Source organism: Zerene cesonia, chromosome 10 (assembly GCF_012273895.1).
Source record: "Zerene cesonia ecotype Mississippi chromosome 10, Zerene_cesonia_1.1, whole genome shotgun sequence".
Lineage (NCBI taxonomy): Eukaryota > Metazoa > Arthropoda > Insecta > Lepidoptera > Pieridae > Zerene > Zerene cesonia.
Window position 1 is genome coordinate 7,939,350 of NC_052111.1, and position 13,484 is coordinate 7,952,833.

A 13,484-nucleotide genomic window follows, 5' to 3' on the forward strand; every position below is an offset into this window, starting at 1 on the left:
TTGGGTCGCGCATGATAAGTGCTGGTACAATATAAATTTAAAAAAATAAACATAAAACGACATAAATTGGGTCGTGTATATTTCAAACTTTATTTAAATTACACTAAATAAGTTTAAATCATAAATTTAGTTTTGAATAGGACTTCAGTGCATTTGATAACGAACTATAGACATGTGGAAAAAAAAAGAAAAAAACTTTTATGTATCGGCACATAGCCTCACAGCAATGTGTGTTGCATTATGTCATTAAAAAGGGGACAAAACTCGATGTACCAAACGTGTAAAAGTCGTACGTATACTTGTATATTAAAAGTCGACCATTGAAACATGTTCTACATTCAAGTTGTTTACATAATCGTCATGTTGCATCATTATAATCCCATTTTCTCGTGATCGTTTCTTGTTTTATTGAAAAGGAATTGGCGCCATGTACATTTATAGTCACAGATAATTGACACATATTTTTTTTACCTGACAGGATACGAGAACATTTGTAATATAAAAAAAAAATTGTTTTTTCAGTAGTTGTATGTAATAACTTTATTATAATTAATTGGTTTGTTGTCCTGCTCATCTTGTCAGTAGACGAGGGATCTAATTTTTCTCCTTATAATATACAGTTAAATGCTAATTTCGTTTTTTTTTGTTTTTTAAAATGAATAATCAATTTGGTTTATCTGTTGTCTATAATTTACCCAACATATTATGATCTATTAAAGTGGAGATAACCATTATGTACGATTTTTAAATATTTATTTTCTCGAAAGTGATTAACTTTTATCTAGTGTCCATAGACATTGAATATAGAAAGTATAATACATAAATCTTAGATCTAATTCTATGATTATTTATTATTGTTCACGCTATCAAAAGCTAGCAGCTATCAAAAGTATTTTTTCAATAGACAATGCAATGTCAACAATCGTTTTAAATGTCATGAGCATAATTAGCTAGTAGGTATGGTAGGTACATTTAACATTTACACATAGACCGTTTCATACACAGTAAAGACTTATTTTTTTAATATCCGTGACTTTAATGAAAATAATAATAATAAAAATGTTTGTATTACGGTTATTATTTATATAAATTTCTCTGTATATTATTCGATGTACTGACGCTGTCGGTTATTTTTATTATTAATGATTTGCTACTGTTATATAGTAAGACTTAACTTTTGATTCATTAACTTTTATAGTAAAATTCCATTATAATTATTTAAATACGTATTATCGAAGTTAGGTAGAAGATACACTAATAGCATAATGTTTGTAAACATCCATAATGGCGATCTATACCTAACCTCTAACGTATTGAACTCAAGGCTGATTGTGACAGAATTATTCATATGCTTTGGTTGTAAAAAATGTAACTATTAGTTTAACATTCAAATATTTTTTTTTACAAATGGGTACAAAATATAAGAATAATATAAAACAATGACAGCGATATTAGATAATACAACAAGGAAAGTCACATAAAAATTAGAACAAACTCCCTTTTCCCAAAAAACTTTATACCAAAATTATCTACACATAAATGATAATACAAATAACTCACCATATTCCCCAAACTGCAATTTAGACTGTGGTGCGGCGAATGCAACAGAGAGAACAAAGAGTACAGATAATAAAATAAATATTCTCATGTTGACGCGTGTCCAGTCTCAAGAAACGCGCGCAAATGCGCTAGACAAACATGGCGGATGGAGTCGTATTGCTTTTACTTGCGAAATGCATCTCCTTTTACAGATAATATCATGAATAAATTACATCTTCCATTTGTTTGGAGCTGTACATTATTTGCAATATCATTTAATATAATAATAAGTAACATTGAAAAAATTATTAGAATTCAATTATGGAAATTTGTATGAGATCACCTTAAAATATATATATATATATATATATATATGTACATGATGTTGTCAGTTTATGTTATTAAATGATGTTGAGAAATTAACTTCATTACGAAATCAATTTTTACAAAGTTTTCAGGTGGTAGATTAAAGATCTCATTGGTTATTTTTATTAAAATCAGTTAGATTATTATAAGAACGTTAATATATACATACAATTAAAATAAATCTGGCGATTAAAATTATCTGCATAACATTTATTCTAAGAATTCATTTACTACCACATAAAATTACCTAATTGCTTAGACAAGATTTTATACAAGTTTCATAATTAAGAAACTAAGCACACACCTTCATGCATCTATTGGAATGTGGTACGAGCCGTGACTTATAATTTATGGCACATGCTGAGGATAAAACACGTATTAGCAGTTAATTTAAAAAATGCGTTAAAAATTAATTGTAAATTTAAGTGTCGATTGTCGATTTTATAAATTACTAGACGCATCCCAAGGGAACATTTAATGAAAAGAGTATGCTGTCACCCAAGTCAGCTCTTACCCAGTTTGTGTACCAAATTTCATCAAAATACGCTCAGTAGTCACAGCGTGATTGACGGACAAACAATCAAACAAACAAACTTTCAAATTTATAGTATTAGGGTGATTAATTTATATTAAGAATAAATAAATTATTATAGCATCTGGTTAAATAAATGATCTGTGTACATTTATGCACAGCAGATAGAAAGTACACCGATTTATTTTTTTAATCTGTATTATATTTGCCATAAAAATGTTCTTTGAACAATTAATTGTATTTTATGACATTGGAAAATAAAAAGAAAATAAATAAAATGTTGTGAATGCATTTTTATAAATAAAAATTATGTACATTTGATGTCAACAATTAAAAAACCTTAACGATACTAAACCTAGTCAATACAGTTTACCAAATATTCCTAAAAGGGTCGTAAATGGGATACCTCCATAAGTTATAGTTTGGCGCTTTACGAATATGCCTTAAGGGCCAAGGTGTTGCCATATTATGTAATTCCAAGAAATCGGGAAACATTCCCCTTAAAGACACTATGGGAGGATTGAATAACCATGGATTTAAATTCGGCATTTCAGAATCTGAGCTCCAAATTTTTGTGACTGGCGGGTTAGAACCAGTTTTGTAAGTAGTAACAAACATGCCACGTGGTACAATTTTATTGTCTTTAGCAAAACTATTTATAGATCCTTTGTTTTGTTCGGCAAGGGGATAATATTGTATGCCACCCATGGATGACACTTTGCCATTTCGTGACGTCACTTGAGCTACGCTGGTAACACCAACGCTTCTAGAATTTTCTGGTAGTATAAATTTCATATGAAGACCATTTTGAGATTTTCCATCAAAAGCATCTAAAATTAAAGACACATTATAAATACACTCAAAATACTGAATTAAAAGCGAAAAAAAAAAAATACAAACAAACAGGTCCACGTTCACATTATATAATATTACATGTCCCATACCTGCAAGCGATGATTTAAATAAAATAGTGATTAAAATTAATATTGAACTGGATATATTCGTCATTATGCAGAATGAACTCAAATGCCGCCCGATCATCACAGCATCAGCTTATATTCCCCACAAATTACAAGTTCTTGTTTATGGCCGGAGTAACGGGACTTAATAAATGTTCTAAAGAATCTAATATCTCAGTGACACCGAAAAGAGATATATAATATACCATTAAACCTTGTCACTTTTCTTTGCGAAGTAGTCGTCTTTTTATTAAATAACAGTATTTTTATTAGCTTTTCGCACATTAGATCACATCTTTATATACTGTTTAATATATATTAAGGTCGAATTTAAACTGTTATAGAGTTAATTAATTCCTGATTATGGGTGTTCCAAATTCCAAAAGCAAAAATCACCATACAAGGCCATATGCCAACAATGGTCATTTGTTCTCAATATCTTTCTTTTTTAATAATAAAGTATTGGGTCACGATAAATATGCGTTGATTTTAATCTTAATTTGAATAAAATATTATCTTAAGAAAGAAAGCTGAATAATTAATTAATCATATTTTGTGAATACAAAAAAGGCTGCGTGACATGATCTAGTACTTGACTCTAACTTTGAAGCTCTAGAGTCTAGACTAACTACTCAAAGCCCTTGCATCTTTTGTAGTGGGAAATCTTGCTTGTTTTGTAGTAGGAATCTTCTTTAATCTAGATACCGAATTTCGTCAAGCCACATTAGTGAAGGGCCCAGGGGTACTTGTTGGAATTCGTCCACTTTTATGCAATAGTGGGTGTTGTTAATTGTAATAATAAGTAATTAAAAAAAAAATTGACTTTATAAAATTTAGACACGTATACCGTCTTCTATAAAAAAAATTTGAAAATTTTCATGGATGTATCTCATTTTAATTTTCCAATTTTAATAAACAATTGTGTCTAATATAATGCCATGAGATTTTTTTCAAATTACATTGTCCATCGAAAATTTGATGTGCCTGATAGACATAAAGACCTACTAAGAAAACGATAGCTACGTTTTATAGATAGGTTATAAGAAAACATTACTATTATAGGATCACAAACAAATGAATGTGATGTGATGGATTTAAATAAGGCACACAAGCAAATACAGACATAGGCGGGACGCCTTTTGATATTTTTTAGAAGATGAAATGTAATTATTATGTGTATTAAGCAATAAATGATCCTACATAATTTCTTTTTTGCAATAGTAAGTCAACAATATTCGATTCGATATAGGAAGATCAAATGTTCACCTCTTTCTTAGACTTTTACCAAACGGACAATCAATTTAAATGACAGCCCAAGCCGAGGTTCGTTAATGGTTACCCCTGCCAGGGGGTCCCCTTGCGAACTCAAACTCAAACATTTATTTACTCTAGAATTAGACTTTTTTTATAGAGGCACTTTTGAACCTTTAGATCACCCACGTGTCTGCGTTAAAATTAATTAGTCCTTCGAGCTTACACGGAGATTCACCACAAAAAAGGACGATTAAACATACATTCGAAAAATCTGATATTAAGATGCTAAACAACATTCTAGACTTAAGAGTAACACATAAATCGAATATTCTACATTCTACTTTATACAAGAATATGATCTGTTGTATATTAAAATAAAATATAATAAAAATTATGTTATTTTCTTTATTTGTATAACCATTTTTATTTTAGATCTTGACGTATAAATAATTCAACTTTCGCATAACGGTTGGCTTATAAATGTTTATCTCAAATTAGGAAGTTGATATCTTACATTGATATTTCTTAAAAGATGACTCAGTAGCACATAGCAACTGTGTCTGGGCGAACAGGTTTCTAACTAAAAGAAACATATATACTTTAACTATTTCTGCCCACAAACGTGACATTCACCATTATCGTATTAGATCGACTAGCTTAAATAAATATTTCTTTTATAAATGTATGATAAATTATTATACGTTAAATATGTGCATTGGATTTTCAAATAAAATACGTTTTTTAAGAGCAGTCTTTATTACAATGGTATCACCATTACTACATTATAATACTTAAATGACTAATTTACAGTCTTAACTTTAATAATAACCGTTATTATTAGAATAAGTCTGCGCGACTTGTATTCCCGGTCCATTTATGGCAACACTGTTTTGAATTGAACCTTGGTTAACATTATATGCATTGCTAGTTCTGTATCCATTGACATTCTGAGCTACAGCTCCTTGTCCGTAATTATTAAAATTACCGTGTCCTTGTGTTGAAGAAATAGCAGATTGGTAGCCTCCTGAAATATCTGCTCTAGTAATTGCTGAACCAAAACCATGACCATTGCTATTTGTTGTCGCTATAGTAGAGTCAAGGCCATTTCGTCCAAGGCTGTTTACGGACGAAATCGCCGATTGGGACTGCCCATTATGCTGTACAGCACTCACAGCTGAACCTATTCCGTCTACAGATTGAGCTGAGGATACAGCTGATGCAAAGTTGCCGAAGCTTTGAGCCGAAGCAGAGTTAAACGACCTTCCTCCTGAGTTGAATGTAACTGCTGAAGCTTGCTGGAAGTCTTGAGGTACAGGATGTCTATATTGATATTGGGGTTTCAAGTTTGTTTGAGGGAATGTTTGAGCGTATCCCACACCACGAGCGAAGGTATTCCCATCGGCTGTTCCAGATCCTCCGCCGTAAGCTTGCGCGTTTCCAGTTTGGAACGAATGTCCATAGCTACTTGTGTGTTTGATGCCCCCAAAGTCGCTGCTGAAGCCACTGCCGATACCGAATGCTATACTAGGAGGCTGGGGATGTCTTAAGAACATTCCAGAATAGTAAGGATTAGCTGAAAAAATGCGTTTATTTTAGAATATGCTAGTTCTTTATTGAGAAGATTGACAATAAATACAAATGTAACTAAAAAGTCTTTGACATAACCTAGAAATGTTATTATGTATATTCGAATAATATGCAAATTATGCAATGACGTATTCTAAATCATTACTCTTGCACTCTGTAATTTTATGTTTACAATAGATAATGTCCAAACAAACTTCGCTCGTATGTATTTCCACTTACCCATCCATACCGGTACAGCATTGCTTACAGCTAGAGCAGCCAAGAGGACTGTCAGTTTTGATATCATTTTCAGTTTGATGAGTACCTTTCTCTGATCGTAGTGAATAGTTGCCTACCATTTCTCTTAGTTTTTATATATCATAAGTTCCCCCACCAACTAGGTCAGATTCGCGTGAGGCATTGACACGCAAAAATTTATCACAAACCTTACGGTAAAATAATTTATCTGTGATACTATAAATATTATGGATACTCATATTAAATGCTAATTGACAAGATGGGTAACATCGTAAAGTTTTTGCAAGTCTCAATTCACAAGTTTTGCCGGAAGGACCAAATATACTTAAATTATAAAAAAATGTGATGACCACAAAACACCTTTAAGCTCTTAAATTACTACATAAATTATGTGAACGAGTCATATGCTAATCGATAATGTATACTGAATCTTCAATGGATAATATGACACTGGGAAGGATAAAAAGTAAACGATTTGATTAATTTATCCATTTATTAACTAATTCGCAAATCGTAGTTCAATGTTCGATATATTTTGTAATACATAAAAATAATTAAGCATATTTCATATGCATAGAACTGGTAATGACGCATAATTAAAAGTGATTTATCTTGACTTCACTGTGATTGACGTTAAAGACAAACACTCTTAAGAAATTAATTATTTATCGTCAGAGTTTCATATTATTGGTGTGAAGTATGTGCTATAATTGTGAATATAATAAATCTCAATGTGAACGATTAAACAACAAAGACAACAAAGTATTTGGTAAACATATAGCTAAAAATACTTCAATCCTACAATAAAACTAAATGATTCAGTCTTTTTTGCTGGCAGATCTTTCAAAATGTTCATCGCCATCATATTGTTCATCAAAACCACCTCCAAATCCAGTTAAACCATAACCATTACCGGTGTTTGCTAAGTAATAGTTTCCATTGAATTGATTATTTGTCGGACCATAGCCATTACCAAAAAATGGCCTATTGTATGGTCTGTTATATCCATAGTTTGGATAGCCTTGGTATCCATTGTATTGATTGTAATTGGGGTTATATCCATAACCACCAGATGCCGAAGATTGAGATTGACTGATGCCTATATTTATAGGGGGGTAAGGGCCTCCTTGGTAGCCTCCGTAGCCTCCTTGGTAGCCCCCATAGCCTCCTTGGTAGCCTCCAAAACCTCCGTAATTGCCAAAGCCTCCTCCGCAGGATCCGAAATGACAACGTCTCTTTTTATGAAAATGCCTGGCGTCTGTATTCCGATCGTATTCATTTCGGCCTTGCAAATCTGAAATTATGTCATGTCTTTTTAAATGGAGTCAATTAAAAGTTATATTTCATGCAATGGTCGCAGTAATTTTATACGGACACGGTTAAAAATCAAATGGAACCTGTAAGTAATTCGAATTTGACGCGATTATTTGAGAATATTTTGGACCATTTTATGGATAATATGTGTTGTGTATAAAATAATATTATTTCTTTGAGAATAAAATTAATTAATTTAATAAACCTGAACAACTTCTTTTTAATTATTAATTTTTAAACGTATATTTATTATTTGAAACAGTAATCTATTTGTAATGTTAGAACGGGACTCTGTAATAAGATTAAATAATAACTACAACCGTAAGCTTTGTATAACACAAAAGGTCTCTTAGAACATTTATGTAACGGTAACAATATCATATTTTTCTCTCACGGACAAACAGTGAATGGGATAAAAATTCCTACCTTCAGCAAAAGCGAGGCTCCATCCAGTTAGGCAGATGAGGTAAATCACAAGATACTTAGACATTTTGTTTGCTTTGTGAAGATATTTGGCGGGTCAAAGGATTATATATTATTTGATGCAAGGGCACCGCCCACGCGTTTAACATTGAAATCGCAAATTTAATCTAACTTCCCGCGGAAGTAAACATAATACTCTTATATGGGATATTAGGCGGAAGACATTTTTATTTAATTAAAAAGTCCTCACGAATGTTATTTAGATTGTATAATTTTGCATAAATTGTTGAGTAGGTGGAACAATAAAACAATTTATAGATTTATGTAAACTGGTTGATGATTCATTTGAAATAGAACTATATAGTTTCGAACTTTAAATAATGTTTGTTACATCCTTTTTATAAATAAGTGTTTTTAATAATGGGTATTTAATTTGCTGAATTTATATATTTATTCATTGTATTGTCTGATAAATAATAATATTAAGAATGAACTCTAAATCTCATTTAAAAATAGAACTTCCTTTTGAAATTGCCACATGCCAAATGCCCACAACACAGGGGATCCTAGTGCGGGAACTAGTGTATCTTTATAAAGTGCCAACTATTTATATGCTATTTCTTTTGATTGTATTTGATTGTATTGTTTAAATATGGAATAAATAAATCATTTCATTTCATTTCAAAAAAAAATCGGCTAAATCACTGTTTTGACTAATTTTAGAATAAAGTAACAATAATAAAATAAAATACGGATGTTAAAACGTGCTAACCAAGAAGTATCTATCACCAAGGAGGTGGCCTATATTAAACACAATAAAAACTGTGAATTATCTAATAGTTTGTACCTCGTGTTATGATATCACGCTACTTAACTGTGTATTGCTGAATCTTATTTTTTTTTCTAAGAAATAGGCATTAAAACGGTTGGACCAAATTAAAGTCTAGCATAAGCCTGCTATGCAATAGTAATAAAATGAGAAACACTATAATAAATGTCTTAAATTATTTGCCTAGCATACTAACGATATGCTAACTCTTATGTATGAACTTATACCTAGATACTGAGAAGGTTCAACCACCTTATGGTTTCATAATTTTTTTTTAATGTATTGTTATTGCTCTCAATTTAATGGTTTTTTTAAGAATCACGCAAACAGGTACCTTAATAAAAACAAAGAAAGAGCAGTTATATATCAGTAACGTTTATTTAATACTTATTCTTGCATTATATATAAATCTAATGTAATAAATAATGGGAATGGAAATCTTAAAGGAACGCTCTGTCCAGGTGTGTATATCCCACGATGAAGATTAATGTATAATACTGAAGTATCAGTTTGAAATTGTATGTATTTAACAGTTTTAATAAAGACTTTATTATTATTATATAATTATTATAAAAATCATTGCACTTAAAGTGTAGGATACATGACGAACGATTATTAAAAAAAAAAAAAAATTATCGTTCTGTAACAGTAACACTCGAAATGGCTGAACTGGTTTTGATAGGAACATTGTTTTTAACTGGTAGGTCTCACTTTTCTGTTATATTTTGCAGGAACGGACGGATATCATTTATCACTCTATTACACAATAGGTTAATCTTTTGTTTAATATGGTACGACAGTTCCGGGTCGTTTTACTTATGTCTTTGGCTTTCCGGATCTCGAAATTGCTATCGAAATAGCATCTCCCGTGTCACTTTTGGAATTACTTATCGCCGCGTTACTATTGCAATTGTCACATGGTAATTTCCCAAAATCTCCTTCGTTTTCATTATCTTGCTTTAAATCCTGGGAATGCGGGAAATTCTGTGGTGCAGATCCCCAATTGTTTCCGAATCGATGATGCCAGTATGGAGGTGGTGCTGGTGGCCAGAATGGAGGTGGTGGTGGCCAGAATGGTGGGTGAGGGTGCTCATTTGGTCCACAGTCTTCAGCAGATCTCTGCAGGCGGTTTAGGAGAAAACTTTCTGTAATTTGAACAATTTTGATTAATAATAAGATCAAATCATATTGTATTAATTAGTCCCAAAATAATTAATCCATTAATATATCATCTATTTGATAATTCTTTATAAAACATATTTTTATATTCTAGAACTAGAACACAAACATAAATTCATATGTTTATATCGACATAATACTTTTATAATCTCTAAATAAAATATAAATCACTGTCAACAACTTACGATCATTATCTATGGGCAAACAGCTGGCCACATAAAATGCCGCGAAAAATAACAAACCTAACCTCAACATTCTGGTGTTTCTGAGATATTATGCTAAAATAACGTAGATGCAACAAATTTTATACTTTTCAAGAATGTTTATTAGACAAATTGACAGTCTTACTAAGAATTCCCAATAACGCCTTGATGATAATGAAAAATGTAAAGTGATATTAAATCAGATTACATATCCTCGAAGTTTGTTTTTGATGTAATATGTGTTTGTCGCATAATATTTGTCGATGATATTAGTGATTTAAAAAAGGATTTTCCAACGACAACAAATCTCACATTATTCCATACTGATATCCGTATTATATTATTGCTGTGAGTAATTCTTATGTAATGATTTTTGTGTGAACTTCAGTGTAATCGTTTCTTGATTGTGTTAAATTAAACTTTTATTACCATTCAGATTTTAACTTGATGTTTTTTTTTTCAAGAGTTATAGAGTTATAGATAAGATATTGATAATAATTAAAAATGTATCGCCAAATGTGTAGTTATTGCGCAAAACTGGAAAACAATTCGACCAGACGACTAATTTTTCTTTTCATATTTTTATTCATAGGCAAGGGAAGTCCCTATGGAGAGAAAACTGTTAAAAAGTTGTAAAGATGACAAAAGGTGTAGTCGGGTGGAGTCGGGCGCCTAACTATACTTTTAAATAACTAATGATAAAAGAGTATATAAAGATAATTTTTTTTTGTAAAAAAAATGTAGCAGCAAATCTATATTTCAAAGAAAAAAACCATAAGATATGAGTTGTTTATTGCACGCTTTCTTTTGCAAAATATATATGCTATCGTTATCATATAACAATTCTCATGAAGTATGCTATTCCACCATATTTCAACCAACTTCTCCCAATATTGTTTCAAATTACACCTATAAAGTAAACTCTGAATAAAACAAACGCTACACTTAATATAGTAGTTATCTGTGGCTATACCGATCAGTGAAACAGAAGTACATCATCTGCCCCATACCCCACTAGGAGACACGGGACTTAAAAAAAAATACCGACATGAAAGACTAACTTTTCAAATATAAACTTAGCAAAAACACGTCATGCACAATTTACTTATAACGTGTAGGCGTAACATTAAGTTATTCCATTTTATTGTATACTAGCTGACCCGAAAAAAGCTGTTCTGTCTTATTCTTATCATTTAGGGATATGAAAAATAGATGTCGGCCAATTCTCAGAGCATTTCAGAAAATTTCATGAAATCCAGGTCCAGCCGTTTCGAAAGAGTAACTAAACTAATCTTGAGAGTGTGGTAACTAATCTTGTTACACCAGAATTTTATATATTAAACATACGTTTTAGCAACTAATTCTGATACATAAAAAAGAACATACTGAAATTTCAAATTTTTGACATTTAAATTTTTTAGATGCGGGTTCAAATCCGGTCTCATGATCAATGATTTTTTTTAATTCTTTCACAATTTGTCATTTATAAAGCATTTCATTGGTATAAAACTAAAAATTAAATTATAAACTCATTTATCCGATGATATGGATATTAATAATTGTCCATTAACTTTTTCTAAGACACAGAAATTAATAATTTTCCTTTCATTGATCTGAGCGCACCCACCAATATTAATTGCTCATTCTTTCATTTAAATTACTTAAATATTTAAATCTATTTAAATTGTTAATTTTTTGAATATCAGAAATTTATATTAAATTGTAGAATTTAAATATCATATGTATGTAGCAGCAATTATATTTTATTGTGTCTTATATTGAACACAGCGAAAGCTATACTGGGAGGGAGGGATTTGTTCTTATTTTTTGTATGTCATATGTTCAATAAATGATTTTTATTTCTTTTATTTATTATTACTTTCTGGAGGTACTTAGTAATAGGTAAAGTACCTTCCCCTATAATATGTAATCTGACGCGCTCGAGTAAATCCCAAAATTGCCTCTTGGGCTCCCCTAGTGTGAGTTAGCTTTATTTTTGGTGATTAGTAAATGAAGATAATTGGGCGTATGTACAAGAAAAAGATTGCCCATTTTGTAGCTATTTATTAAAAAGAGTTATTGTATTAAAATTTGGCCGGTCTCATGTTAAAACTAGCTGCGCCGTATCCCCTAGGAATATCGGGATAAAAAGTTGCCTATATATTATTCCAGTTGTCCAGTACAGTCCACGTACCAAATTTCATTACAATCGGTTCAGTACTTTTTGCGTGAAAGAGTAACAAACACATACACATCCTTACAAACTTTCGCATTTATAATATTAGTAGGATTTGATTAAAAAACTCAAGTAAGTGTGCTTATACTTCAAGAAACAAACTATAAATTTACAGGGATCTCTCCAAACCTCTACAAATAACATTACTATGTAAATATTGAATTTCTTAAGTTAACACAAAGTATCTATAAAGTTCTACATGATATACTTCTAGTAGAACGTTCAGTAGATGCTTCTTTAAATGACTAAAATAATTCATTTTCGTTCCTTGTGTTGAAAGAAAAAATGTAATGTTGATTTTTAAAATCAAAAAATAATGGTGACCTTCTAATTTAATGCCATTGCATTTAGCAGTTGTACAGTAAAACAACAAAAATGCAGTTTAACTATCGATTTATTGTCATAAATATACAGCATAGCACAACGAGTCAAAATTGATTTAACCTCCAATAGAAACAGCGACTGCGTTACCGCTGTGGCTTCTAGCATTACTTAGGGCATAACCGCCTTTACCCCCACATGTACTGCATCCAGCGTTCTGCGCTGACTCCAAACCCTGTGAAGCGAGATTCAAAGCTCCACTCAGTGATCCGGACGCGTCCTTGTTACCTGAGCTAGTTCCACCCTGAGATCCACTAACTACACCCGTTTGTTCATAACCAGCTGCTTGATATTTGGAGCTACCAAAACCATTGCCGCTTCCGTAGCCGTGATTAATGCCGCGACCATAGCCATAACCAAATCCTCCTTGACCGCCAAACTGAGATCCAGATTGCTGTTGACCTGATGCTCCGAAGCTGCCTTGTGCTGAGGCTTGGCTGTTAGC

General features: G+C 31.4%; 4 protein-coding genes across 4 annotated transcripts in view; all 4 read right to left on the reverse strand.

Moving 5' to 3' along the window:
- Positions 1-2,747: 2,747 nt before the first annotated feature.
- On the reverse strand, positions 2,748-3,467 carry LOC119829242. The gene is made up of 2 exons (XM_038351638.1): positions 3,382-3,467; positions 2,748-3,267 (listed from the first exon to the last, which is right to left on the reverse strand). The coding sequence occupies exons 1-2, from the start codon at positions 3,443-3,445 to the stop codon at positions 2,807-2,809; spliced, it is 525 nt and encodes a 174-aa protein (XP_038207566.1). The 5' UTR covers positions 3,446-3,467; the 3' UTR covers positions 2,748-2,806.
- Positions 3,468-5,387: 1,920 nt separating this feature from the next.
- Positions 5,388-6,567, reverse strand: LOC119829240. Its single transcript, XM_038351635.1, has 2 exons — positions 6,457-6,567; positions 5,388-6,223 (listed from the first exon to the last, which is right to left on the reverse strand). The coding sequence occupies exons 1-2, from the start codon at positions 6,521-6,523 to the stop codon at positions 5,469-5,471; spliced, it is 822 nt and encodes a 273-aa protein (XP_038207563.1). The 5' UTR covers positions 6,524-6,567; the 3' UTR covers positions 5,388-5,468.
- A 526-nt stretch (positions 6,568-7,093) lies between these two features.
- On the reverse strand, positions 7,094-8,278 carry LOC119829244 (heterogeneous nuclear ribonucleoprotein A2 homolog 2-like). Its single transcript, XM_038351639.1, has 2 exons — positions 8,215-8,278; positions 7,094-7,768 (listed from the first exon to the last, which is right to left on the reverse strand). The coding sequence occupies exons 1-2, from the start codon at positions 8,276-8,278 to the stop codon at positions 7,293-7,295; spliced, it is 540 nt and encodes a 179-aa protein (XP_038207567.1). The 3' UTR covers positions 7,094-7,292.
- A 4,766-nt stretch (positions 8,279-13,044) lies between these two features.
- The window catches only part of LOC119829393 (filaggrin-2-like), a 3,054-nt gene continuing 2,614 nt past the window's right edge, over positions 13,045-13,484 (reverse strand). Inside the window, exon 3 of the mRNA XM_038351864.1 lies at positions 13,045-13,476. Within this exon, the coding sequence (XP_038207792.1) occupies positions 13,098-13,476 (379 nt within the window). The 3' untranslated portion in view covers positions 13,045-13,097. The remainder of the gene's footprint in view (positions 13,477-13,484) is intronic.

Excerpts from the sequence above, each read along its gene's own strand:
- LOC119829242 (XM_038351638.1), bottom strand. The coding sequence starts at position 3,445 with ATGACGAATATATCCAGTTCAATATTAATTTTAATCACTATTTTATTT. Across the intron at positions 3,268-3,381 it reads ATTTAAATCATCGCTTGCAG|ATGCTTTTGATGGAAAATCT; the intron begins GTATGGGACATG and ends CTTTAATTTTAG.
- LOC119829240 (XM_038351635.1), bottom strand. The coding sequence starts at position 6,523 with ATGATATCAAAACTGACAGTCCTCTTGGCTGCTCTAGCTGTAAGCAAT. Across the intron at positions 6,224-6,456 it reads TGCTGTACCGGTATGGATGG|CTAATCCTTACTATTCTGGA; the intron begins GTAAGTGGAAAT and ends GCATTTTTTCAG.
- LOC119829244 (XM_038351639.1), bottom strand. The coding sequence starts at position 8,278 with ATGTCTAAGTATCTTGTGATTTACCTCATCTGCCTAACTGGATGGAGC. Across the intron at positions 7,769-8,214 it reads GAGCCTCGCTTTTGCTGAAG|ATTTGCAAGGCCGAAATGAA; the intron begins GTAGGAATTTTT and ends ACATAATTTCAG.